The sequence below is a fragment of the Perca fluviatilis genome, chromosome 24 (genome assembly GCF_010015445.1).
Source record: "Perca fluviatilis chromosome 24, GENO_Pfluv_1.0, whole genome shotgun sequence".
NCBI lineage: Eukaryota > Metazoa > Chordata > Actinopteri > Perciformes > Percidae > Perca > Perca fluviatilis.
This window is the reverse complement of record NC_053135.1, coordinates 8,461,589-8,489,581: the sequence shown is the minus strand read 5'-3', so window position 1 is coordinate 8,489,581 and position 27,993 is coordinate 8,461,589. Positions and strand designations below refer to the sequence as shown.

General features: G+C 42.2%; 1 protein-coding gene across 8 annotated transcripts in view; it reads right to left on the bottom strand.

Moving 5' to 3' along the window:
• Positions 1–27,993, bottom strand: part of LOC120554598 (interleukin-1 receptor accessory protein-like 1) — a 276,632-nt gene that overhangs the window by 123,244 nt on the left and 125,395 nt on the right. For 4 of the 8 annotated variants that reach the window (XM_039793600.1, XM_039793601.1, XM_039793599.1 and 1 more), the window contains 3 exons: positions 7,727–7,913; positions 6,193–6,346; positions 1,801–1,836 (listed from right to left, as the gene is read on the bottom strand). In XM_039793600.1, coding sequence (XP_039649534.1) covers positions 1,801–1,836; positions 6,193–6,346; positions 7,727–7,913 — 377 coding nt within the window. The remainder of the gene's footprint in view (positions 1–1,800; positions 1,837–6,192; positions 6,347–7,726; positions 7,914–27,993) is intronic. The other 4 variants (XM_039793604.1, XM_039793606.1, XM_039793602.1 and 1 more) reach the window with 1 other exon arrangement.

Below are 27,993 nucleotides of genomic sequence, written 5' to 3'. Positions count from 1 at the left end.
TGTAAAGACTACTTTACACACTTTAAATAAAATGTAGCATTAAAAGTGACCAGGAGCTGTATGATTTTAGCTAAATCTATTTTACTTTTAGATATCCGTTTATATGTAAAAGAAAACATAGGATATTATGAGTATTAACATAATCTGATCATGGGCTTCTGCGTTAACATTAATAAGTGTTCTTGTAATTAAGTTTCTGTCCACATTGTAATTGGATCTCGATTTGCAAATTAGAAAGGTAGAGCGGGCATACAAACATGATGTGTCCCAGGTCGAAGGGAGCAAGGCAGAATACTCTCAACGTAACTCTACAACGTAAGGCGAAGCTAAAAAGGGAATCTGTGCTAGTGGAGAAGCTTGCTCAGTGTTAGCTCAGCGGTCCCAAGACATTTGTCCTGCACACTGTCGGGCCCCTTGAGTCTCCCGCAGCGATACTCCTTGATGAACTCTGCTTATTTTATCTTTACCAAGGAACAGGTTGTTTGCAGCTTTTTGACAGGCAACTTGAGATAGCAGGGAAAGGTGGAGTTAGGTGATTGTCTCAACGTGGCGGCAGATTTCTTTCCATAAAATGTGGCCAAACTGTACACATTTCTACCTGACAGAGATCAAAATGCAAGCCTCCAGAGGTGGTCTGGGTGATCTGATCGCATTTCAAGTGCAATGCATTCTGCAATTACACCCTGCATTAACATGTTTTTTTTCTGTTCCTCATAAAATATCCAGATACAGAGCACATGTTAACACAAGATGTAAATGAGGTCAATGATTCACAATGGCACATGTCTACCAAAATAAAAATAAAATACCAAAGTGGAACCCTGAACATTGTGTTGTTAGTTTTCGGATTTAAAAAATGCATTTAATTTATTAAGATGAATAAAGTCAGTGATATCACTATGATCATCTTTAAAGTAAAGACATTTTTTTTTTTGTCCCTAATTGTCATGCTCCTAGCAAAGTCAGTGTAAAAATCCATGAATAGTCATGTTCTAAACTTGTACTGCACTTGTTATTCTTTGTCTACATTTGAAGAAAATAGCCTCTAGCTTACAAATGCACAGCCATATCAAGGGAAAGGTTCCCATCATTCGAGAGCAGTCGTTGAACTGAGGAAGAAAAATAGTTCCTTTCATTCCCAACCAGTCGCTGTGCAATAATATTCTATAGTAAGCAAGATACTGATATCGAATGGTGCCATCTCACAAGAAACCATTGATCACTCGAGAGAAATCGGTTTTGAATGTGCTCGACTGAAAGACTGTTGAAACGAGTGTTGCGACGAGGATTGCTTTAAGCCACAACTCTGGCATCAGATCTGTGTATTCCCTCAGACTTGAAGGACATGGAACATATCAGGTGAATGCACCAGTTAGTTTGAGGAGGAAGGCCGAGACATTTTATGTGGAGAGATATTTTCATGATTATTTTCAACCTCTCTGGCATTTTGGATAATTACATGCTTGCACTGCAAAGCACACCCCTTCCCTTCCTCAACCAAACAACTCTCCTTGCGTGCTGGTTCAAAATAAGAAAAGCAGGTTAACAGTATCAGTCCCAGCTCATCAGCTACACTGACACACTATTTTACACACCAAAGTTGCTGCTCCCCTTTACATCTATTCCATCGGTGCTTCTTTATTGTACTGTGTTTAATCTATGAGATCAAACGGGGCACCTCACAAAGAAGTCATAAAACTGCAAATTTTATATCAAAAAAATGAACGTCGCTTCCAATTGCCCAGCGAGGGAGCTCATTATGATTTTAGTGGTGCTCATTATAATCACATGGAATCTGACCTTTTGTCCCATTGCACTGCTGTGAGGGCCTGGAGGCTGTTGATAAAACAGGAGAGTGACAAGGGTTTTGATAGTGAATTGGAATTGTCTGTGGGAGGTTAATGATAATATTACATAAAAGGTTCATGTATACCTATTCCAGATAAAAAAAAAAAGAAAGTATGCAGACAGAAAGGTCAGGTCTGAACCACAGACCTCTTTGTGTAATACTTAAAGCCCTTTCCCACTGCAGGAATGTAATGAAATGTAACATAATGTGTTTCTGCATCTGTTTCCACTGTTCTCTTGTCCTCACATCTTTGGGGACAAAGTCCTGGAACTCAACATATGTGCTGCTCATGAGGCGATACTAAATGCAAATTCTAGGTACTTCAATAGTTACCAGCAGTGCTACAGATCGTGATTGGTCAAGCAAATGTGCCGTTGCATGCCTCTGTATTGACTAAATACTTTTTGAAAAGGAACAAAACAGAATCCTTGACATTTCTCAGTTTTCAGCAAACATGGCAGAGAAAAACTGAAAGATTCAACAAGATTACATAAAAAAGTATGTAACCTATAAACAATATCAAGCGTATTTTTTTACATTGTCAGCGTATTTTTTTACATTGTCGTCTGCCTGTTGACTGCTTACTTTACTTACTTACCAAACATGTAAAGACGGCATTGTCTGTCATTGCTTTTGCGTTTTTTTATGGTATACACGTAAACATTTTGTCTGTATTTACGAAAAACAAGGACAAATCCTGTGCCAGAGCCTTACAGTTTCTTAAAGGTTTAGGTTATGGGATGCCCCTGCTTAGGGATTGCTAAGTACCTACAAAAGGGCTAATGTCTTAGTTTGTTAGAGCATTTTTTGATCAGGTCTAATGTGCTTGAGATTCTGTGTCGTTACTCTTTTTCAATTTCACACTTCTTCTCACTGGCCTCGATGAGTATATAATGGGGATAAATGGCTGACACTTTCCTAAACAATTGAACCCTAGAATGCTTGTTATCGTGATTAATTGTGAAAATTAGACAAACTTGAGCGTTTTGCACATACAATTAATGAGGATTACAACTAGTGGAAGACACCACTTTTTGGATGAAAGTTCAAGGTGTTTAGGACAGAAGAGTTGTTCAAGGCAGTTTATGAAAGCTTCTACATCTGCTGGTCTAAACACCATGCACAGAAGTTCTTTCCAAGAGCAAAATCCCTTTTCTTACAGGACACAATGTGTTTAACATCTACTGATGTAGTAATGGCAGACAAAATAAAATAGAAAATAGAATACAGATCAAAAGAACTGGATAGTTTGCATGATCAGTACAGCTGCCGTGGCTGCACAAAAGAAAACACTGTCTACAAAAGACCAAAACTTCTTCAATAGAAGATGGAAAATAAATAAATGAATCCAAGACTCAGAGGAAAGCAATTCTGCCTAAAAGGAAAGCAACCAAGCCAAAAGCAGAATGAACACTGCCATTGCTCTCCGAAGATAAAAAAGCACTTTAAGTTCAGAAAGAACAATGAGAACTTGTATAACCCTTTGTATTACACTGTACACATTGGTACCTCGAGGCAAAATTGTATCTTGTAACTTACAGTAAAAGTCAGCTTAAGGCCGGTTACACACTGGATGTGTCGCGCCAGCGTGTCAGCTGCGTGGCATGTCCGTTTTCATTTCGGCTCCCATGTTAACAGGTTAGAGCTTACACACTACTGCGTGACACGCACGTCTCAGGCGCTTGAGCCGCGCCGAAAATGCGTGGCTGCTAGAAATAAAACAGACGCCTATTTTTCACGCGACACGCAAGCGTGTTGGAAGCGTTTCCAGGCGAAAATATAATAGGAAAAGATGTTTATATGTCATTTTGACACAAATACATTTAATGAATGACATGTTGATGTTTGAAAGTCTCTAGGTTTTGATATAAATGCAGATATAAATGTAATAAAAAAAATATATATTACACCTGTCAATAGAGAACGTCAATACTGCCAAAGTTGTCTTTGCTGTAATCAAATCAGTATATATTTATGTTTTTTCATTGATTTTATCAATGGGAAACATATATGTGTCCAGACAAGGCTAGCAGCAGCAGCACCGCGTCAGACACGTTTCTGGTGTGTAAAGACATAGAAAAATCCACGCAGCCGCCACGCAACAGAAACGCCACGCACACGTCACGCAGGCAGTGTGTAACCGGCCTTAGTCTCTGCATCCTTAAATGAACATCTAAGTATACAAATACACTATTGTACCACTATGTGACCTACTGCTATGGAATAAGACCTAAGGTCCCTGTTGCATTATTTTTAAGTGGCATTTTCCTGACAAAATTTAAAGCAATCACTACCTTTTCTTTCACACATACTGGCAACTTCATCTTAAAATTAAAACATCAAATAGACTTGATGTAAAACCATCTATCCATCCATTTTCTAATGTGAGGGCTTGAAGAGGCAGGGTACATCCTGGATAGTTTGCCGGTCTACCAAAAGGCTAAACAGAGACACATTCACACGTACATGTACTGTATAGGCCGACTGGATGTGGGAGTAAGGACAGACAGGTGGGAGAGTATATTTCTTTCTAAAAAAATCATAAATGCCATAGTCCAACCATCAATCATCTTTTGCCACTTGTTTTGAAATGCTGAATGTCTCTTAAGTATATAGAGATTAAGACTATTCCCCCAGGATGACATTTTAAGGCTGGTGAGAAAATGATTTATGACTTTGCTTGCCCCTCACTGGAGTCTGTCTTTGTCTCTTTAAAGGGTCTATAAAGTGTAATCAAGTAGCAGTTAACAGCATACAGTTTGTCTGACCCTCACACCCACAATGTCCAGTGGCAGCTGCACTGAAATGTAACAGCCCCTCTATCCATCCAAAAGCTCTTCACTTCTCTCTGTTTTGTTTCCGTCTGTGTCATCCTGCGTTTGTTCGAATCCTCGCAGACGTAAGCCACGACAGGAGAAGTGAGCAGAGCCAAATGAGTCACAGATACCACTTTTCCACCAAGGCAGAGCTGGTGCTGGTTCGGAGCCAGAGCCTAGTTTCAAATCGGTTCTTTGTTTTTCGACCACCAAAGCACCGGCTCCGAACCAGTAAAAGTGGTTCTTAAGTAGCACCAAATCATTGCTGGTCCAGAAGTAAGAACCACACACGGCTGGGGGCGGGGTTACCGTGACCAACCAGAAACTTGTGACCGCCATTTTTGAATTAGCAGATAAACACAATGGATGCGATTAAACAACAACAGCAGTGGTCAGAGGAGGAAACAAGCTGCTTTCTTGCACTATAAAAGGCGAGCCGCGCGAACACATTGGATCCGCCGAGTTTGGATGCCAATGTAGGTCCGCAAAGCCATGAACATCAATAGCAAAGCAACGTTCGCCATTGTTGATGGTGTGTTTGGCGCCGCCGCACTAACGTTGCTGGGAAAGATGAGACGTATACAGTGATGTAAGACCTGGCTCTGTGCTGGCTCTTTAGCCTGTGGAAAAGCAAACCGGTTCTTTGGAGGCTCGTCAGTCGAACCAACTCCGAACCGGCACTAGCTCTAGCTCTGAACCAGCACCTGGTTCTTGTTGGTGGAAATGGGGTAAGAGAGGAGGAGCTGCTGTTGTATGAAATTGTCCATTTCAAATCTAGCAAGTGATATGACCGGTACTATTATTGTTTTCAGTCAATATTAGCTACTGTACGTGCTGCGGTTTATTAATCAAAAACTTAAACAAGTATATTTGTCATCATTCGGGACAACATCTTGAACTAATTCCAATCAGATAACCTAAAAAAAAAGGTGCCCATATTTAAATTGTAAATTTTGGGATCTCCCTATCCACAGTGCCTGCTGCATCAACCTTGTCTGTAGCAGTGTCAGTGGCAAGCAATCTGTCACCCTCTTTAGGTTCAGGCTTAAATATTTCAACTGCCTTAAGAAAAAGTGCTGAGGTGGCACTGTGTGAATTCCACTTCTAGCAATTAAAGAAGCCTAGAAGTCAGAGAGAGAGACAGTGAAGCTATAGACTGTGACACTTTGGCAAAAGGAGAGCAGCTTTAAAAAGCTCCAATTTAACAACCTGAAGCCACTTTTTTTCCCCCAGAGCACAGCGACACAATCTGTCGAAAACCATCACCAGGCACAAGGCAGGAGCAACAATGAGGATATTCATTTGTGGAAATACCTTTGTTTTGAAATGGTTTCAATATAAATATATTTGCATTGAGGCTTTCAGTTTACAGTTACTGACATTCCTTTTTTGCTGTGGCAAGCACTGCGGCTCTCTTTGTCTCTTTCAGTAAATGACAGTGTTTAAACATCTTAACGAAAGTAAGAAGAGATGACTCAGCAAATAAAGGATTTTGCAGCATTGAATAAACGTATACTTTTTCTTTACCTGTGACGGATAGCTCAGTTGTCCTCCGTACCACAAAGTTCCCAAACTGTAATTCGCAGGTGTAATTCCCAATGTCATCTTCCAGTACTTCCTTGATGGATAGAGTGTCCCTCCTCCTTTCTATGGTTTGTCTCCACTGCTTTGGCTTGCATTCCTTTATTTAAAACACAGACCATGGGGATCCAGAATGTTAGATACTGTGTTGACTGTGAAGTGTAACAAATGTTTGAAATCAGCAGGAAACACGCTTTTACTTGACATGAGACTTTATATTTTGTCGGAGCTTTAAGCATATTGAATGAAAATCACAGGTTCGCATATCACACAGACATCCATTTTGTCATGCTTCAAGTAATGTGTTTGTGTCTCAACTACTAGCTAACTCTACCAATCAGCGTCTGGTGAGGAGCTGTTGGCAGCTACGGGCGTTGTTTAGGTGTGTGTGACGGCCGCGACTGTTCATTCAACAAACAACAATGGCGGACGTGATAGACAGATGGTTCATCCAATCAACTGCCAGGTATTTATTTGAAAGTGCCTGCCCTTTTCCAAACAGTTTCCAATGACGGCTCCTCGGATGGTTCTGTGTAACAAACCATCTGGCTTGTCAGGTTACCGTCGATACTTGAAATGTCTCGAAATAAGTAATGTGTAAATTGGTTGTTGGGAAATATCTTTAGTGCAACATAATCAGAAGCATTTAAATATGTACACAGGAAGTTAAATTTAGCATCAAAAGCTGTTAGATAACTTCCAAAAATAGCCATTTTTGACTGCTTTGATCATGGTGATCTTGGCCACCATTGCTGCCTATTACAGTGTTCTGTCTTAACTGAGATTTTGGGCCACAAAACACCTGAGGCAAAGGAAACTGGGGCACTGTGGGTTTGGTTTCAAACTGTGGTCCAAGACAGGCCTCCCAGAATTCAATCAGCCCCCACTGACAAAGTGAGAGCCAATACCTGGAGGGTGTGGAGCCCACAGTCATTATCTGCCATTTTAATTTGATTCTGTGGGAAACTGAAGAAGCGTTGTTGCCACCTAATCCAGCACACTTTAACGTTTGATAAATTGGCCCCCGAGCTTCAACTAACAGCGCTATCAAAGTGGCCTGCCGGACACGGGAGCTCTGGCTGGGTCAGTCACACTGTGGGTGTCACAATTCCCCGTGAGGAGGAAGAGAAAGTTTAAGGTGAGGATACAAGAGATTTGTATGTACACAGTGAATAGATTTATTTTTGTCAGTTATATATTTATTTTGCTTTTACTTTCATAGGTCAGAGAGGAGATAGTATTTGAAGCTAATTAGACCTGAATATGGCTGACCTGAACTAGGTTACTCTTCAGATAAATGAAAGAACTTCTTGTAAAGCAGCTTTTTTAATTTGAAAATAAAGGTCCAACTCTACTAATGTGCATGATGGGTTTCAGGTGATATACTGTTTAGACAACATCATGCACCTCTGCATATAAAGTGAAATTAAATCAATGACGATTATTTGTGCAAACAGCTAATGAAAAGGGTGCATCTTACCTTGTACCACACAATCTCAGGCTCCACTCCTGGCTGCAGATAATCCTCAATGCTCATGCAGCTGATGTCTTTGCTTTTGCTTAGTTCTGCCTTCTCAAAGAACCTCATTTTGGAGTTGTAGCAGAGGTCTGTGTCATTCTCCGCCACTGTGAGAGACATGGACACCTTCATGCAGTAAGTGGAGTTCCTGCAAAAATACAAAGTTAATGAATCAGTCAGAGAAATAAATGAGTCGATATCCTATTGAAATCTTGCCAGATGCAGCAAACAAAAGCTGCCGGCAGTCCATCTCTGGCTTCACATAAACTCAGAGTCTGCGCTATTACAATCTCCACAAGGCTCATTCATTAGATTCCATGTGAATCACAAAATGTAGCAGTGGGAGAGGGAAAGAAACCTTCCTGGCAAAAGCAATCCATAATTTTTACAATTCATGTTTTTTGTTTTTCCCAAGCAAACACTTTCCTTTAATGATGAATGTTGAATGATCATCTCAAATATGACACTTAATCTGGACAATTACAGATTCTTAAAATGTTTTCTCTTCCATTCAATTATAAATATCAGGAATTAATAAAGAGCCTACCTCTTAACTATTAATGGAAAACAATAATATATAATTTATACACGTATTTGTACATGTGTGTATAAGGGGCAGGGACACAGGCGGTAATGTGGAGCAACAGCTCCGAATGTCAACAGCAAGATTGATTGAGCCTTTTGTTTTCATGTGTTAGGCAGATACAGTGCGAGCTAGCAGAAAATTACTTGCTACAATTGATGTACTGTAACTGCTCAGGTCATATACATGAAGAAGAGAATTTATAACGCAAGGGAGAGGGTGTAAAATGCAAGATAACTTGTAATGTTTGAAGACTACATGCTTGCCTGGGCTCACAGATACTGGCGTGCATTCATCCACGGTGGAATAAACATTTCATTTCACTGCTTGGTATTGCTGTATCCCTGCAGTAATCTGTGTTGCAGACATTTGTCTTTAAATACTTAACCAATCTGGGTTGAGCATTCTCATACAGAACCATGTAGGAAACCAGATCAGAGCTATTCTTGCCCAGGAAAGTGATGCTTTACAGACACATGAGAGGCAAAGATACAGCTGCTAAGCATCTACAGCGCTCCTGTTTGGGTCATTAATTGGACAGCAAATTTGAGATTGGATCTGTTTCTTGGTTAATTCTTAACAGAACATGGGGATCTATGAACACATTGATTCACTGTGAAGGTTGTGCTATTTAAAGGAGGGGAACAGAAGCAAAGGTCCTTGATGATCAATGCATTCAATAAGAGCATCTTTTCTTTGCCTAAAGTGGCTAATAAGACTGTCACAATTGACAAGTCCCGCAGCCTGACTGCAGCAAATCCGTCCTGGTTAAAAGACCAAACAAATTGGCAATGTTTAGGAAAATCTCATTGCTAATTTTCCAACTAAAGCTGGTTACACAAATTGAGCTGAACCAACAAACAATTGCAAACATGTTAAATCCTTACATAATTGCGCGGCATTAACTGCCTCGTGGATTAGTACAACACACGCTGGTCTTAGCTACAGTGTCAGCAATCAATCCCTCGCCCTTCGGACTGGCCAGTGTCGCACGCTCCGCTTACAGAGGTTGTGCCATTTTCATGAAGCCCGGATGCAAATGTAACATGATGTGGAGATTATCCCAGACAACTTCTACCAGATGGACACCTGTGCAAATGAGATCCCACGGGAGTGCTCTCTTCCCTGTTAAATATTCTGGCCAGCACTGATAAACTCGCCTGCTGGAAGGGAGAGAGAGAGAATTGTGTCATCTGCTCCGCATGAGTGATCGATGGTGTGGGCCAACACTTTGTCCTACAATGTCTTTCCAACATTTCACATCCATCACGATGCCTTTTGAGCCTGAAGAGCCAGGTGATCTCTTGACTATTCACTCAACAGCTATAATATTCATAAAGCCTATCCAAAGAACTAAGCAGGATGATGATCCTACTGCTGCACTCGCTACGCACTGAGCATTCAACGCTTGTGGAACCATCTGCGTACTGCTGATACAGTGATAACAACCTCGGTGATACCATGGCATTAATGGGTGACAGTGTCTGTCAAATGTGTCAAACTGAAGGGGCTATGCAATGTGGTGGCAATGATAGATAGCATCCTGCATACATCAACCCAGAGAAGTGTCAGGCCGACAGCTACTGTATACAGCTGGAGGGCAGGCAGAGGACTTGAGTTGCATTATGCGGCAAATGCAGTGAAATTATGTGCAATGGTCACTTAGGAGTTAAGCAGCTTGCTGAAAGAATTCTGATTGGCACACTGTGGAAAAACACTGCAGTCTCTCCTTACGGCAAGATGCTCATGGGATTTAGCAGTAGTTAAATTCACCGGTTAATGTATGACGTTTCTATTTTTCAGAGTTAGATCGCTCCTAACCAAAACTATCCACCATTTGATACATATTTTATTTAATTCTGTTGACTGTCATTTAATCTACCCCACCAGAGGATGAAACCAGATAGAACCTGCCCTTTACCTCAGCAGCTTTTCACTCCCGATATTAAATAATAGGCAGCAGAATTGATTTGAAATTCTCCTGAGAATCCATGGCACCTGCGGGGAAATTAATGAACTTACTTAATGAATCTCTTAATTAAAATAACTCCTTTCTAATAGAAATTGGATGGTGAAATAATTGCTGATTACTCATTAGAGCTTACTTTCAACGAACGATAGCGTTCTCAGAGAATTGTCTCATAACAAGGCGAGAGGTCCAAAGGTTGATGAAAGTAACCTCGACATAATGTCCTTAGAGGGCAGCCATTTAAACCCACCACGGATATTAGGCCTAACCCTTTAAAGATTTGATATAGCATGTTGACCTATGCTGTACAGTAACATTAAAGTCTTGACTGAGGACAGCATTAGCATTTCAAAAGGGATGACTGAGGTTTAACTTAATGCAGCTATCATGCCATAAAAATCATTCAGTGATAAAATAACCGAAATGTTACAAAAGTTATTTGGTGTATATTTTTTAACACTGTGAAACTATACTTACAATAACTTAAATGTCTACAAGAGGCATGCAATGAAAACTACTGAAATATATATAATAATATATAGCAGCATCCCAACTGTCTCATTGGCTTAAACGGTTGCTCGATGCAAGCAGGCACATCCTCCAACACTGTAGCTTTATATAAAAATCACATACATATTCCTACTATAATCAGGGCATCAGGCTCAGTAGAGATATTGCTAACATCTGCCAAATCATTACCGTGTCCCTGAGCAGCACACTGGACATCCACAGTATATACTTGTTTGTGTGTGTGTGTGGGTGTGGGTGTGTGTCTACAGTGTACAGCAGCATTGTAGTTAAACACCTAACTTTATGTGAATTCTACATTTTCAATGCCACGTTAAAGTCTGGCTACACTGCTGTCACTACATGTAAGCACATGTATACAGATGGGCGACAAATACAGGGGATAAAAAACAGTACGTTTTTAGTAAGTGGCAGGATGAACACCATTGTTTCAAAAGATATTCCCTCATTTGGTGTTTAATAATGGTTGTGGAGACAGAGTGCTGTCTAACACATTAGTCCAATATCTTCTATTGGTGTTCAATTAGGTTAAAATCTGGTGACTGAAGGCCATAGTATACAATTCACATTATATTTTCATACTCAAACCAATCTGAATTTGTATGGTTTCTCAGATCATTTATTCAGGGTTTTCCTTTAATTTGTCACCCAATGTATGTGTATGTGAATTTTAAATAATCCTGATGTTTTCTAAGTGTGTCCTGTTTCTGTAGAGCGCAGAATAAGTCTGGAACTGCTGGAACCTTCTATTGTTTCCCTCCATTTGACGTCATTTTGTGTCAGTGTGTAGCAAAAGCTAAAGGGAATCACATCAACAGGGGCCTAAGTATATAAGTGACATCACTGGTCCATCTCGTAGCCAGTTGTGTCAGCATATACCTGAGATTGGATCGAAACGTCAACCAGGCCTACGTCAGGATGTCAAGGGCAGATGTAAAAACAGCCAAGATCTTTCCTGAGAGCGCATACCCGCCGCAGTTAATGCAGCCTGGCATGATTGGATGTGCCACGTCACTTTAGAGATGGATTTAACAATGGCTTTAGACAGGCAGGGAAAAAGTCTGGTCAACATCAAATAATGACTGAGACCAAGACAGGTCCCAAGTCCAAACTGGCAAAAGACTAAGGAAGGCCTGAGAGGTCAGAAAAGTGGTGTTGATACTGAGCTAGAGACTGATATTGGACTAAAGTATTGCATTTATATAAACATATAGCATATGTGCATTAGATCAGCACCCAGGACTACCTTCCCTGTCCACACCAAGCAAAGCTTAACCCAGATCAAGACAGGACCTGCCCAGTAATCCTAAATCAGTATTTGATGGTCCCTGCATTATTTATGGCCAGAGCAAAGGTCCTAGTGAGCAGTGGGAAGACTGGGGCTCCTACCTGTAGCGCCAGCTCATAACTCACCTGTCAACTCTAGCACCAAGCCCGGGATGATTAAGCACCCCGGGTCCCCAAATCTGACTGTGGGCCAACTTGCTCCTACTTAGCCTCTGTCTGAGACTGTGGCACTTGTCTGCCATGCTGGATCAACTGACTCCTGCCTCAATTATAATCCATACACCTCTTTCTCTCCATCCCTCTGCTTGTGGTTTGTCTCTGTCCCTGCTTCCACCCGCCCCTTTTCTCTCCTGTCTTGTAGTACACAACAATATCTCAGAGAGGAACACACACCTCTGCAGGTATTTTAGTTTTGCCACACTGTGAAAAACACACGCCTGCACCTGCCTACACACTTGTATACACACATGCACGCACACACACAAAATATACAACGATAGACAAGCAACATCTCTGCATTGTGTGATATGTAATATGCACAGCTACAAAGAAAGAATAGCTTCCACAGGACTTCCTTACAACTGTATATACAGCATGGGATCGATCATGCAAAGCACGTTAGTGTCATACTTTGAACTTAATGTCTACTTTTGGTTTCTGAGGTGCGATTACTGAAAAGATTAACTTGAAGCTGAAGGAAATTACATTAATACAGTAGGGAATAGTTGATAAACTCTCACTGGTAAAAATCAGTCTGTGGGTTTCTTTTTCAGAAAAATGGATGCTTAACTTTGTGACTTAAATGTATTAGGTAATCCATGAGAGGAACAAATTAGGGCTAGCACTAGAGACTTTAAGTACACAAATTAATAATTATTTTGTATTCTAACTGGAATTATTTCCAGTGAAGACCACTGAAGGACCACACCCTACCTTTAAAACTACTGTTCTAATACAACACAGTACATACACATATGCAAAAGCAATCATCTTGTCCCAAAAAACTACCTTAACCAAATGACTGAGTCTGAGGATTCCTCAAAGTCTTCCCTTGAGTTGAATGTCTCAAACTGACAGTAGCATTTCTTGTGTGCAAATGCATTAGCCAGTCATTTCCAACTGTAGTTGATGCCTTCGGGGAACTCATTTTCCATTCCACGACATCCTCCACTCATCGTTATGCTAGCAACCTGATTTCATAACAAGCATAAACAATTTGTCTCCACTGTATTCTCTTCTAACCCCCGTCATGACCTTATTCATTGGTCCCCAGGCCCTCTGGGTGTAATGTATGAGCAGCCATACTGCTATGCATATCAAATACAAGCCGTCTCTCACTAGCAATGAAGGAATGGGCTGTTGCAATGAGGGTATGGGCCATATCGCTGAAAAAATGTAAACCAGTCAGTCGTTCCACGAATGAGAGGTTTGTGTTGTTCTATTGCAGATATATATTTTTATTTTTACCTCTTTGGGGCAACAGAAATAAGTTGTAATCACATTTTAAGTTGATATGGCATACTTGCGACATTATTATTAATTTGGAGTTGTGTTTCTGTCCACCCTACTCTTCCATTATAGTAGTGTACATTTTATTAGATAGCAGATTAACGAGTGGGCAATATATACTGAAATGACCTAAAGAAAGCGATGAAATGTATAGTATATAAGCTGTTTATGTCTGATTTCAATGCAGAATGTTTATTCATTGTGAAGCTATAAATGCCCTGATAAATTAATACATTTGCTTTTGAAAAATAATTTTTAATTAAAAATTTTAAATAAAAAAAATAGTCTTTTTACAAAAGTCAGTTCAATAGTGATAATACATTGTCAAATGCTTTACAATCTAAAGTATAAGTTTATTTTAAATAAAAAGTTTGATGAAATTCAAATGCAGTTACTCTCCCACATCCCAGGCATGTTCATATTATACTCTCACCCTTAGGGTTCAGGCAAGCTGTGAGTTCTCTCCTATATTACGGTTTGACTGATCGCTGCGGTATTGCAGATGTCTCCGTTGAAGCCCCACCGTTCACGGTCCAGGGGGAGAGGGGAGGCAGGAGAAAAAGTTGGCTGTGGTGCCAAAGTGATTCTGCTTGGGGAATGGTATTTCTGACATTTGTCTGGCAGATAAAAAACACCATCAGATATGAGGAAGAGAAGGTCAGTGTCCCTCCTATCAGATAGCGATGGTTTGGCATCTTGTTTGATGACTTGCTCCGCTCAGTGTGGACCAGGAGAGCCAAGAGGTTGGCTACGCTGAGGACGCGACTGAATAAAATCCCTCAGTTGGGATGTGAAAATATCTAACCTGGGCGTTATTTTGCAGTCCAGCTTATGTATGAATAAAAACCTCCATATATTGCATGTGTGTCTAAGATTAACAGAAAATCCTGAAAAAAAGGGTCACGTGACCTTCTGCTCAGTTGTCTTGGGTAGTCGTGCAGATTGTGACAACTGATTTGAGTCAAGAGAATAAAATCTCCACTGCTAACCTTCTTTCCCTTTGCTCCCTGTAGCCAGGAGCCATTTGAGCTCAGCTTAATCAAATGGAATTGAGCATGGGACAAATGTCCAATCAGAAGGAGCGTGAAGGGCATGCAATGAAATTGGTTGAGACCGTAATGCAGGCACATTTTGGATCAAATTTCTATTCCAATTTCTACAAAGAGTACACAACTTGCATCAAAACAAGCATATCTAGGGCTGGTTAGAAATCAGAAATGTTGGCCACTTTTGCTGCACAATTTAATAAATACAGCTGATATCCATTCTGCATACTAAAATTCAGTTTTTTGATTTGGCCCATGACAATATCTATCCCATTTTACATAGTTATTCGAAACCCAAATGAGATATCTGCAATATAAGAATATGTGTTAGGGTACACAAGCATGTGCACCTTTTATGATGAATGTTTGAATTTCAGTGTTTAAAAAAGATTGATAAAATTCTGTATTTCCGTTTGTATTATACATACGTAGAGAACATAAACTTGTCTACTAGATAATGGTTCTAACCAGGACAGGGATTATAATTTAAAATATTATGTGTTTAGAAACACAGTAAGTAACACAACTTTTCAGTTTGGGCTTCATGTTGTTGCTCAAAGAATTGCCTGGAAATGAAAGTATTCCAAAATTTCAATGAGGTTACTAATAAAAAAATCGTTAGAATTACTAATGTTGATCTTTTACTTAGAATAAATCAATGTTGTGTCTTCCTCACATTGACAGAACATCTGGTTTTCCATAATATGTTTATTGTGAATCAATGTAAGGGAACTGAATTGCTCTTCCCCAGCATGTTAAATATGTGAAGCCTAAAATGCGGAAATGTCCAAATTAAGCACTGCATAAATGGAAACAAAGCACTACACTTAGAGCGAATGTTCACAGATGGCCATGGGTGAATTTTAATGGTTCAGTATAAGGCCTTAAATATACTGTAGCTGCCAGATAAATTAAATAAAACAAAAACAGATACTGTAGCTTTTCTTGTGCAACTATAGTCAGTGTTATTGCAGTGTAATCAGGTTATCTTGCTCTAAAAGATCATCAAGGATTATGGAGTATTAAATGACTGTGGTTCTAAGCAATAAATGCTAACATCTCTGACTATATGCAGGAAAATGGTGTTATTCAAATTAATATGAATCCAGCCAGTTAACTAAAAACAGGTATGATAAATAATGTAATACTATAACGCACAAATGGAAAACTATTCCCCTGCACTCTGCTTTCAAGCCTCTGACCCTTTGATGTAATATTTTTAACAACAAGATTTTTGCTATAATGAAAGAGTTTGATTAGGGATCAGCGAACAAAAAAAGATGTAAACTATTGATTTAAAAGTTGTTAACTAATTACCAGTATGTTGAATACATTTTTCTCCATTTGTGTGCTAGATGGAGGTCTGTTACTATCCAGCACCTGGCCCCATAATGGTTTCATGTGCATTCTTTTTTTTGACACTGCCATTGTAACATCAGATGTCCACCGTGAATATCTGGCCAAGTTCACAGAGCTGAATAAAGCACAGTGTGAAAGGTGGACTAAGCCCAAACAGCAGCCTATACATTTTCAGACAATGGCTGCTGGAAAACCACCTCTACTAACCCACATAGAGCCAACTAAAAGGCTGTCCAGACAGACAGAGCAGTCTCTCTATACCGGTGTAAAGAAAACTGAATACAGGGAAGCATCATCAATAATCCCTGGCTAGTGAATGAAGCAGCTTCGCAAATCCATATCACACAATTAACGAAAACCCCACCAGGGCACTTTGAATAACTGCTGCCAGAGTTTTGGCACCATTTCTCTCATAACCTCTTGAAGTTTTTTGTGGAAAATGCTACTATTTGCTGTGGTGCCACTATTTTCTTGGATGATCTGTTAATGAAGTGTATGCTCTGCAGCTAATGTAACTGTACATCTCTTCTCCAAACCATTAGCTGCAGAGCATACATAAAACACATCACGGTACCTTTGTGGTTTGTTCACCACGTTAGCAGTCAGGCCCACCACTTTGTTCCGGACTGAATATTTCAACCAATTTTGGATGTGCAGTCTCTTGAATTGTACTCTAATGCCACCATGAGGTCTAATTATCCATTAAAATATCTTCACATCCACTTGATGGATTAGAACACAATTTTGTAGAGACATTAATGGCTCATACGCAATGTCTCCTAATGACTTTTGTGATCCCCTAAATTTTCATCTTTTCATCACCAAGCAGTTAAAGTCTCAAGGAAATGCCATTTCAATGGCTCTATGCTTTAATGACTTCACATTTCGTAGAAAAACTGTTCAAAAGTGAGAAAAATAGCCAACTAACAAAGCTCTCTGCAAATATACAAAATCGTTTGAAATAAAAAATATTTTAAAATTAAGTGCATGACCTGGAGCTGATACAAATTCAAAGAAAACTAGAAGGGCATTTGGATAGTGCAGACCTCCGCCAAGGCCAGATGCTCTATCTTGCACTGTTAACAAGAATGTAAAATAGTTTGTATATCCACACCGTGATTCTCATCAACTCCAAAATGTAATGGGTTCTTCCTTGGCCCATGCTACACCCTTTCAACAAGTTCCATGAAAATCTGACTTGTACTTGTTCTGTAATCCTGCTGACAGACAGACAAACCGAACTGAAAACATTACCTCCTCTGCGGAGGTAATCGATTCTAGAAATCAAGACACAAGGTGCAAGATTCCAGATTTAGGCGTCGGGGTATTTCTTATGTTTGGAAAGATTATTGGATAAAAAAGTAGTTTTTCATTTCATTGTGACTTCAAAACCTCATCCATATGTGCCTCTGCACAGCACAGCATTTAAAAATAAACTCCATTAATAAACATCAATCAGGGCGTCATTGTTATAGTCCTCCTCGGCGAAGCTATTCCACAGAGCCCCAGCTAACTGATTGTCTCCTGCCAGGTAGCTTATAACACAAACACCATCCTTATATTATACATCATCCATAACCCCTGGCAGCACAAACCATCCCTGCTGCTCCTTAGTCTAGCGTCTCTCATTGGCTTTGACAGCTGGGCTGGATCAATTGGACAGGCCCTGACTCAGGCTGAATGACAGAGTGTTCCAGACGGCCCATTCTGACTGTCACTTCCCTGAGATATCACCAACCACTCCTGCACACGAATACTAACACAGTCAACATGTCTGCGCTCTGGGACGGGTAGGAAGTGTGTTCTCTGTGCGAGTTCTTGGTGTGTACGTGTGTGCACAGCTGCACTCCCAGCTTAAGTAAGCAAATGGACGTGCACACACAGAGATGCACACCCACTCCTTTTCTATCTTCCCCTCCCATTGTCCTTTGCTGGTGACAGCCCAGGCATTGCAGGACATGCAGGAAACCCATTAATAAGCTTGGGACAGTGGCAGCTTGCCAACACCGGTGAACAAGGTTAAAGGTTAAACATTAGCTATCTGCCAAGAAGTGGGATCCTCTCTGCGCTGCTGCATCTGCCCTTAATCTGACACTGTAATCCCTGCACTTTCCACGCTGATCGATACACTATGGATGTGTGTCCGGGCTTTTGTTTGACCAACACTGCAGAGTGTGTGCATGATGCATGGTTAGGTTGGTGATTGTTTCCGCTAAAGTTTGTTCATGAAATAGATGTGTGTTGATTTGAAAGCTGTTTAAAAACCATTGAATAATTACATTGCAATTGCTTAGTCTGACCTGCTGCTGTCATATCACACACAACATTAAAGATGCAGTAGGTATGACTTATAAAACTAACTTTCTGTCATATTTGCTGAAACTGATCCTATGTTTGAGTAAAAAAAAATCTGGCTCCTCTGGCACCACCTATAGCCTGTAGTGCAATTTGCAAAAATGAGTGTCTAACTGTGTGTCAATCACTGCTCATGCACACACATTCATTCTCCCTTGTGGGGTGAGGGGCTTAGGAGACCGTTTGGACTTTAGCAGAAATGGGGGGAGGGACTGAGAAGTTTCCATAGCCAATTCTTTGGCTAAGTCCTGGATCTTCACAATCCTACCTACAGCACCTTTAAGATGGAAAATGGTTGAAAGAAAGAATTCAAATAGAAGAATTCCAAAGATTTTTTTAAGACATTTTGAAATGGTAACATCCAACAGGAAAAGCAATGAAAAATATGAGGAGTGCAATACAAACTTTAACCTAATGAGCGTGAAATCTTGCATGTGACTGTATCAAAGCAGAAACACTCATCCATCAAATCAGTTTGCTTTGCTAATTTATGCGTAATGCATGAGCATAAAAGTAAAAGAAACTGAGAAAACGTGCTACATTATGATGAGAGGGTGGATGGAGAGATCGGGCAGCAAGAAACTCTGCAGAGAGCTGGTGGTGAATGAACTTTATAAGATTGAGGTGAACATCAGCTGAGCGAAGGTTCTGCCCTCAAACCAGGATGAACTGGATTAAAAAAATAACACTCACTAATAGCACAAGGCAACATTTTAGCATTTGCCATGTAAAATAATTTACATAATGTGATGTGGACGGTGCTGATTCCAGTTGAATCTTACAAGTGAAAGACAAAATAATTGAATGACTGAACACACACACAAACACACACACACACACACACACACACAAATCATACGTATCAAATACATTGATCCGACTATTGTAGATTTAAATCCAAATCACATACTTTGAGATCACCTGTGAACCATTTTTTTTTACATCTACTCCATGTTTTTTTCATTTTCCTGTCACGTAGCCATATCAGCTTTTATTTGGCTGTCATCGAGGTATAAAAAAACAGGAATTAGAAACTTTGTAATGCTAACAGGCTTACAGAGACACTTGCAGCAGTGCTGGAGAGTTAGTGGTATCATCCAAGTACCCGAATGGCTGTGTGTGTGTGTGTGTGTGTGTGTGTGTGTGTGTGTGTGTGTGTGTGTGTGTGTGTGTGTGTGTGTGTGTGTGTGTGTGCGTGCGTGTTTGTTCTGTCATTCTACAGTAAGTGACACACTCAGCTACTGCAGATGTTTTCAATCTGCATATGACAGACCTCCTCTCAGCATAAGATCTGAAAACCCTCAATGTGACACAGCGCTGCTCATCATCATATCATATTATATGTCCGTAATGCATGTAGTGTATCTTTGTGTGTGTGTGTGCGTGTGTGTGCATGTATGTATGTGTGTGTGTGTGTGTGTGTGTGTGTGTGTGTGTGTGTGTGTGGAAGAGCAAAAGAGACAGGCATACGTGCTCAGTATGTTGAGTGTGTGCATGTGTGTCAATTTGGCCTGCTTTTACATACAGATTGGAGGCACATTAAGTCCCTGTCAGTGGCAGCTTGTCTCAGGGGAGTAGAGAACTGACGTGTGTGTGTGTGTGTGTGTGTGTGTGTGTGTGTGTGTGGGGGGGGGGTAGTGTATGACAATGCCCTCCAACAACCTTAAGTGCAGCTGAGCAAATACACAGAACAAGTGCACCATAGAGTGATAGAAATAAATAAATAATGTAATAATGAGGAACTACATTGCAAAAACAAATCCACCCAACAAGCAAGTTAATGTCATATTCAGTCTAAGGTTTTAGCTTTGCTTCAGTATACAAACAAGTCTTGAAACAAGGACCAAACAGGAAGGGAAGACGACAGACACTATTAAGAACATGCCTCTTGATTAAGAAAGTACTTGAAACTAGATGATTTGAATTGGAAATAATTGTCTTTATCTGCACCCTGTTATCACATTTTACCCAGCTGCTTTTCTAATTTAAAACCTTGCTAACTGCAAAGTTATTAAGAGGTTTGTGCTTTTTTTTCAGTGCAGATGTGTCTCTGTCATCATCAACAGTTAGGTCCGGAAATATTTGGACAGTGACACAATTTTCATAATTTTAGCCCTGTGCGCTAACACAATGGATTTGAAATGAAATCAATGAGATGGAATTGTAGTGCAGACTTTCAGCTTTATTTTGAGGGTATTTACATTTGAGGAAGGGTTTAAGAATTACACACATTTTCATACATAGTCCCCTTATTTCAAGGGACCTTAAGTAATTGGACAAATTAATATAGTCATAAATAAAATGTCTATTCTTAATACTTTGTTGAGAATCCTTTGCAGGCGATGACTGCCTGAAGTCTGGAACCCATAGACATCACCAAACATTGGGTTTCCTCCTTTGTGATGCTTTGCCAGGCCTTGACTGCAGGTGTCTTCAGCTGTTGTTTGTTTGCAGGTCTTTCTACCTTAAGTTTTGTCTTAAGCAAGTGGAATGCATGCTCGATCGGATTGAGATCAGGTAATTGACTCGGCCATTGTAGAATATTTCACTTCTTTGCCTTGAAAAATGCCTGGGTTGCTTTTGCAATATGTTTTGGGTCATTGTCCATCTGTACTGTGAAGTGCCATCCAATCAACTTTGTTGAATTTGGCTGAATATGAACAGACAGAATGTTCCTATAGACTTCAGAATTCATGCGGCTGCTTCCATCTTCTGTCATATCAACAATAAACACTAGTGACCCAGTGCCACTGGAAGCCGTGCATGCCCATGCCATTTAACTCCCTCCACCATGTTTTATAGATGATGTGGTGTGCTTTGAATCAAGAGCCGTCCCAAGCCTTCTCCATACTTTTCTCTTCCCATCATTCTGGTACAGGTTTATCTTAGTTTCATCAGTCCAGAGAATGCTGTTCCCGAACTGGGATGGCTTTTGTAGAGGTCTTCTGGCAAACTCTAATCTGGCTTTTCTATTCTTGTGGCTTATGAATGGTTTGCACCTTGTGGTGAACCCTCTGTATTTGCTCTTGTGAAGTCTTCTCTTTATGGAAGACTTGGATAATGATACGCCTACTTCCTGGAGAGTCTACTTCACTTCACTAGATGTTGTGAAGGGGTTCTTCTTTACCATGGAAAGGATCCTGTGATCATCAACCACTGTTGTCTTCCATGGATGTCCGGGCCTTTTTGTATTGCTGAGCTCAGCGGTGCGTTCCCTTTTTCTCAGAATGTACCAAACTGTTGATTTGGCCACTCCTAATGTTTCTGCCATCTCTCTGATAGATTCTTTATTTTTCCGCAGCCTGCTTTACTTGCATTGACAGCTCCTTTGACCGCATGTTGTGGATTCGCAGCAACAGCTTCCAAATGAAAATGTCACACCTGAAATCAACTCCAGACCTTTTATCTGCCTAATTGATGTTGAAATAATGAAGGAATAGCCCATACCTGCTCATGAAACAGCTTTTGACTCAATTGTCCAATTACTTTAGGTCCCTTGAAATAAGGGGACTATGTATGAAAATGTATGCAATTCCTAAACCCTTCCTCCAATATCCTGAAAATAAAGCTGAAAGTATGCACTACAATTTCATCTCAATGATTTCATTTCAAATCCATTGTGTTAGCACACAGGGCCAAAATTATGAAAATTGTGTCACTGTGCAAATATTTCCGGACCTAACTGTATATCATGCCACATGGTGTCCAAGCTGCTCACAAAGCGTATTTTTTAATTATACTTCACAGGGCTGGCAGTATTCTCCGTGAACCATCACCTTATCGTGGTGGAGAGGTTTGTGTGTCTCTGTGAACCTGAGGGCTGTGTTGTCTGGAGCTTTGTGCTCCTGGTAGGGTCTCCCAAGGCAAAGTGGTCTCAGGTGAGGGGCCAGACAAAGAATGGTTCAAAAACCCCAATGGAAAAACAAGGTAGAAATGGAGTGACCCTGCCCGGAGGAAGCCCGGGGCCCCCGTCTGGAGCCAGGCCCAGACGGCGGGCTCGTCGGCGAGCGCCTGGTGGCCAGGTTTGCCACGGAGCCCGGCCCGGCACAGCCCGAACAAGCTACGTGGCTCCCATCTCTCCAGCCCATGGGCCCACCACCTGTGGGAGGAACCGCTGCCGGGTGCGCCGGCCACATGGGTGGCAGTGAAGGTCAGGGGCCTCGACGGACCAGACCCGGGCAGCAGACGCTGGCTCTGGGGAGGGTGAACGTCACCTCTCTGTGGGGGAAGGAGCCGGAACTGGTGCGGGAGGTGGAGCGCTACCGGTTAGATCTGGTGGGGCTTACCTCTACGCACAGTCTCGGTTCTGGAACTGTACTCCTGGATAGGGTTGGACTCTTCTTCTCCGGAGTTGCTCAGGGTGTGCGGCGCCGGGCGGGTGTGGGGATACTAACAAGCCCCCGGGTGAGCGCTCGCCGTTGGAGTTTACCCCGGTGGACGAGAGGGTCGCCTCCCCTACTGCGCGGGTTGTGGGGGAAAAACTCTGACTGTTGTTTGTGCATATGCACCAAACAGGAGTTCGGAGTATTCGGCCTTCTTGGAGACCTTGAGTGGAGTCCTGCATGGGCGCCAGTGGGGAATCCATTGTTCTGCTGGGGGACTTCAACGCACACGTAGGCAATGATGGAGACACCTGGAGAGGCGTGATTGGGAGGAACGGCCTCCCCTGATCTAAAACCAGAGTGGTTGTTTGTTGTTGGACTTCTGTGCTAGTCATGGATTGTCTATAACGAACACCATGTTCGAACATAGGGATGCTCATAAGTGTACCTGGTACCAGAGCACCCTAGGCCGAAGGTCAATGATCGATTTTATAATCGTTTCATCTGATCTGAGGCCGTATGTTTTGGACACTCGGGCGAAGAGAGGGGCAGAGCTGTCAACCCATCACCATCTGGTGGTGAGTTGGGTCAGGGGTGGGGAAGACTCTGGACAGACCTGGTAAGCCCAAACGTAGTGCGGGTAAATTGGGAACGTCTGGAGGAGGCCCCTGTCCAACGGACTTTCAACTCGCACCTCCGCGTGGAGCTTTCGTGCATCCCTGTGGAGGCTGGGGGCATTGAACCAGAGTGGACAATGTTCAAAGTTTCCATTGCTGAAGCTGCGCGCGAGGAGCTGTGGTCTTAGGGTCTTAGGTGCCTCAAGGGCGGCGTAACCCACGAACACCGTGGTGGACACCGTTGGTGCAGGGAAGCCGTCCGACTGAAGAAGGAGTCTTCCGGGATATGTTATCCCAGAGGACTCCGGAGGCAGTTGCAGGGTACCGGCAGGCCCAAAGGGCTGCAGCCTCTGCCGTGAAAGAGGCAAAGCAGCGGGTGTGGGAGAAGTTTGGAGAAGACATGGAGAAGACTTCGGGTCGGCACCAAAGTGCTTCTGGAAAACTGTTCGCCACCTCAGGAGGGGGAAGGGGAACCATCCAAGCTGTGTACAGTAAGGATGGGACACTGTTGACCTCAACTGAGGAGGTAATAGGGCGGTGGAAGGAGCATTTTGAGGAACTCCTGAATCCGACTAATACGCCTCTATGTTAGAGGCAGAGCTGGAGGATGACGGGGATTGTCGCCGATTCTCGGGCGGAAGTCACTGATGTAGTCAAACAACTCCACAGTGGCAAAGCCCCGGGGATTGATGAGATCCGTCCAGAAATGCTCAAGGCTCTGGGTGTGGAGGGGCTGTCCTGGTTGACACGCCTCTTCAACATTGCGTGGAAGTCTGGAACAGTGCCAAAGGAGTGGCAGACTGGGGTGGTGGTTCCCCTTTTAAAAAGGGGACCAGAGGGTGTGTGCCAATTACAGGGGTATCACACTTCTCAGCCTCCCTGGTAAAGTCTACCCAAGGTGCTGGAAAGGAGGGTTCGGCCGATAGTCGAACCTCAGGTTGAGGAGGAACAATGCGGATTCCGGCCCTGGTCGTGGGAACAACGGACCAGCTCTTCACTCGCAAGGATCCTGGAGGGGGCCTGGGAGTATGCCCAACCGGTCTACATGTGTTTTGTGGATTTGGAGAAGGCGTATGACCGGGTCCCCCGGGAGATACTGTGGGAGGTGCTGCGGGAGTATGGGGTGAGGGGGTTCTCTACTCAGGGCCATCCAATCTCTGTAACGACCAAAGTGAGAGCTGTGTCCGGGTCTCGGCAGTAAGTCGGACTCGTTTCAGGTGAGGGTTGGCCTCCGCCAGGGCTGCGCTTTGTCACCAATCCTGTTTGTAATATTTATGGACAGGATATCGAGGCGTAGTCGGGTGGGGAGGGGGCTGCGGTTCGGTGGGCTGGGGATCTCATCGCTGCTTTTGCAGATGATGTGGTCCTGATGGCATCATCGGCCTGCCACCTTCAGCACTCACTGGATCGGTTTGCAGCCGAGTGTGAAGCGGTTGGGATGAGGATCAGCACCTCTAAATCGGAGGCCATGGTTCTCAGCAGGAAACCGATGGAATGCCTTCTCCAGGTAGGGAATGAGTCCTTACCCCAAGTGAAGGAGTTCAAGTACCTTGGGGTTTTGTCGACAGTGAGGGGACAATGGAGCGGGAGATTGGTCGGAGAATCGCGCAGCGGGTGCGGTATTACATTCCATCTATCGCACCGTTGTACGAAAAAGAGAGCTGAGCCAGAAGGCAAAGCTCTCGATCTACCGGTCAGTTTTCGTTCCTACCTCACCTATGGTCATGAAGGCTGGGTCATGACCGGAAAGAACGAGATCCAGGGTGCAAGCGGCCGAAATGGGTTTCCTCAGGAGGGTGGCTGGCGTCTCCCTTAGAGATAGGGTGAGAAGCTCAGTCATCCGTGAGGAGCTCGGAGTAGAGCCGCTGCTCCTTTCGCGGGGCGCGGAGCCAGTTGAGGTGGTTCGGCCATCTGGTAAGGATGCCCCTGGGCGGCTCCCTAGGGAGGTGTTCCAGGCACGTCCAGCTGGGAGGAGGCCTCGGGGAAGACCCAGGACTAGGTGGAGGGATTATATCTCCAACCTGGCCTGGGAACGCCTCGGGATCCCCCAGTCGGAGCTGGTTAATGTTGCTCGGGAAAGGGAAGTTTGGGGTCCCCTGCTGGAGCTGCTCCCCCCGCGACCCGACACCGGATAAGCGGACGAAGATGGATGGATGGATGGAGGGCTGGCAGTAATAATAGCTTGGGTAGAACAACACAGTTCCTTGAACCTCAATCCTCACAGGGCCTGGGTGATATGATTGAAATTATATTAATATTAATGTTTTTTCAATAGTTATCATGATACGGCAAATGTATGTTTAATGCAATGTACTGTGTTTCACTGTACATTGGAAAAACAAAATACGTAAATCAATTTGCATGGAATCATTAATTTGGGACAATTTTGCTCAACAATAACACATTGGCTTCTCAGGCGGTAAACTGGCAGAAGTGGCCAATGATGCTGCAGCAGTGTGTGTGTTCACTGGCTGTGACCATGTTTATGTGGGTGTATTATGAATATCCTGTCTACACTGTTTCCCTAGTGCAATAACACCTTTGACAGACAGCTGCCAGCCAAATCTCTTCCCCTGCATCTGGAAAGTCTGTGTACAGGACACATGGACTGACAGTCGCTACTGTATATTACAGATGCCATATAGGAATCACATCATAAACTCACAGTTGAGTAGCCACAACCGAAGCATCTAGTTTCAAATACAATTCTGATGACAGGAAAAACTAGATCAAAATATAAAGTATGTTAGGTAAAGTCACCAAACAGACCAGCTGCATTCTAAGTCCCTATAGGGATATTATAGAAATATTATAGAAGGCTTGAAATGATAAATAAGGTTGACTATTGCTCCAGATTTCATTTTATTAGTGAGCGCTTGTTGATAGCATTTTACACCTGCATGCATTTTTAATGCAACCCTGTTCAATAATATCACAGTTTAACACATCCCTTTTCATGACAGAGAAGCATAATCAATAACAAATATTAGCCAGTTTTGTAGGGACATTGTTAAATAAACTGCCTAAAGAAACCAGTGATGTGACTGTGTAGGAGAAACCCAGATGTTAATATCACTATGATATTATTTCACTGAAGATGTATTAAACAAGAATAGAGCTTTAATCCTCACTATGCAACACTGATGCTTGAATAGGAAAAGAGAAACAAAAATGATGACAAATACACAAAATACATTGAAAAGATCATTTCTACAGAAGATGTAGATGTCTGAGGACAAGCACGTCAGCAACAATCATGTGTAACATTCTTGGACACACTATCAATACTTGCTTTGACGCAATAACATCATGGGCGCCTATAGTAACTGGGATTGAATTGTTAGAACGTGTTCAAGTACAAAATGTATCCAGTGAGAGATGATATTTTGTTGTGCTGTGATTAATTCGTTCCATCGCTCAGCGCTCTAATTCCCTAGGTCCCTTCATGTTTCAAAAGGGTGAGGATCCTCAAGTAAAAACACTGCCAAGAGCCTTATCCAAATGTGATATGTTAACATATGCAAGCGCTGATCATCTATAGGACCCACGCTGCTGAGACAAAAGAGAAGAGCAATCCTCTGATTTGGCTGTGGTGACTGGGAATTGAAATGAGTCACGTCTACATAATAGGGCTGCTATGTGGTTGTAAAATTGGATGAATCCATTCCTGCGATTTTTAACACGTTGTCAATGCTCGAGTGAAGAATGAGGAGAATGTGACAAAAGCAAATGTTGTTGCAAACGTCATACAGAAGCCATTTAAGGTTAATAGCATCATCTTCAATATCAATATCTCAAGTGTTATTGCTCTCTTTGAACTCACAAACAGTATGTCATTTGGGGGCATTTCAGACATTTTCTACCATATTAGGTAAGTTATTAGGTTCATATGCAGTACGAGAAAGCAATCAAAAGTCTGTTTTGTTAGTCATCTGGTCTAAGGCTTGGCCTTATTATTGTGGCTCCAGAACTCACGGTATATGCTAATACAGGACTATAAATCATTCTAATTTGATGGTCCCATGTGGTCAATTCTGATGCATTGCTACTGTATGCACTTCAGAACGCTGCATTAAACTAAACAAGTGGCCATGATGTGGTTTGCGCCTCATGATGATGACGATGACGCTTACGCACACACACACACACACGCACACACACACACACACACACACACACACACACACACACACACACACACACACACACACACAGTCCAATAACCTAATCCTCTCAAGCCTTTTAAACAAACCCTCCCCCTGTTAAAAGCCACTGTATGTCGCTGTATAGAGCTGACTAATGAGCCAGTCCAGGGGAAAAACCCTTTACCTACAAGGTTAATAAGTTATTACTATATAATAAAGCATGTTCACAGTCTTCAGCTTATTTTTTCAACTCAACTGTAGCAAAACTGACAGTAAACACCTTGTGACAAATGAATGTTTTGCCCTTTGTTTATTTTTGGATTTTTGGGTATTCAATTAATACAGCTTGTGGATTTAACTTGACTAAAATCCCACCATCAATCATCACCTGAATCTGCACTTCCAACCAACTCTGAAAAACAGCGCTGGTGCCCTTTAGCACTTAGTTAGTGTTTTTACAACTTTTCAACGTTCTGGTTTAATCTCACTGCTCTCATCAACCTCATGT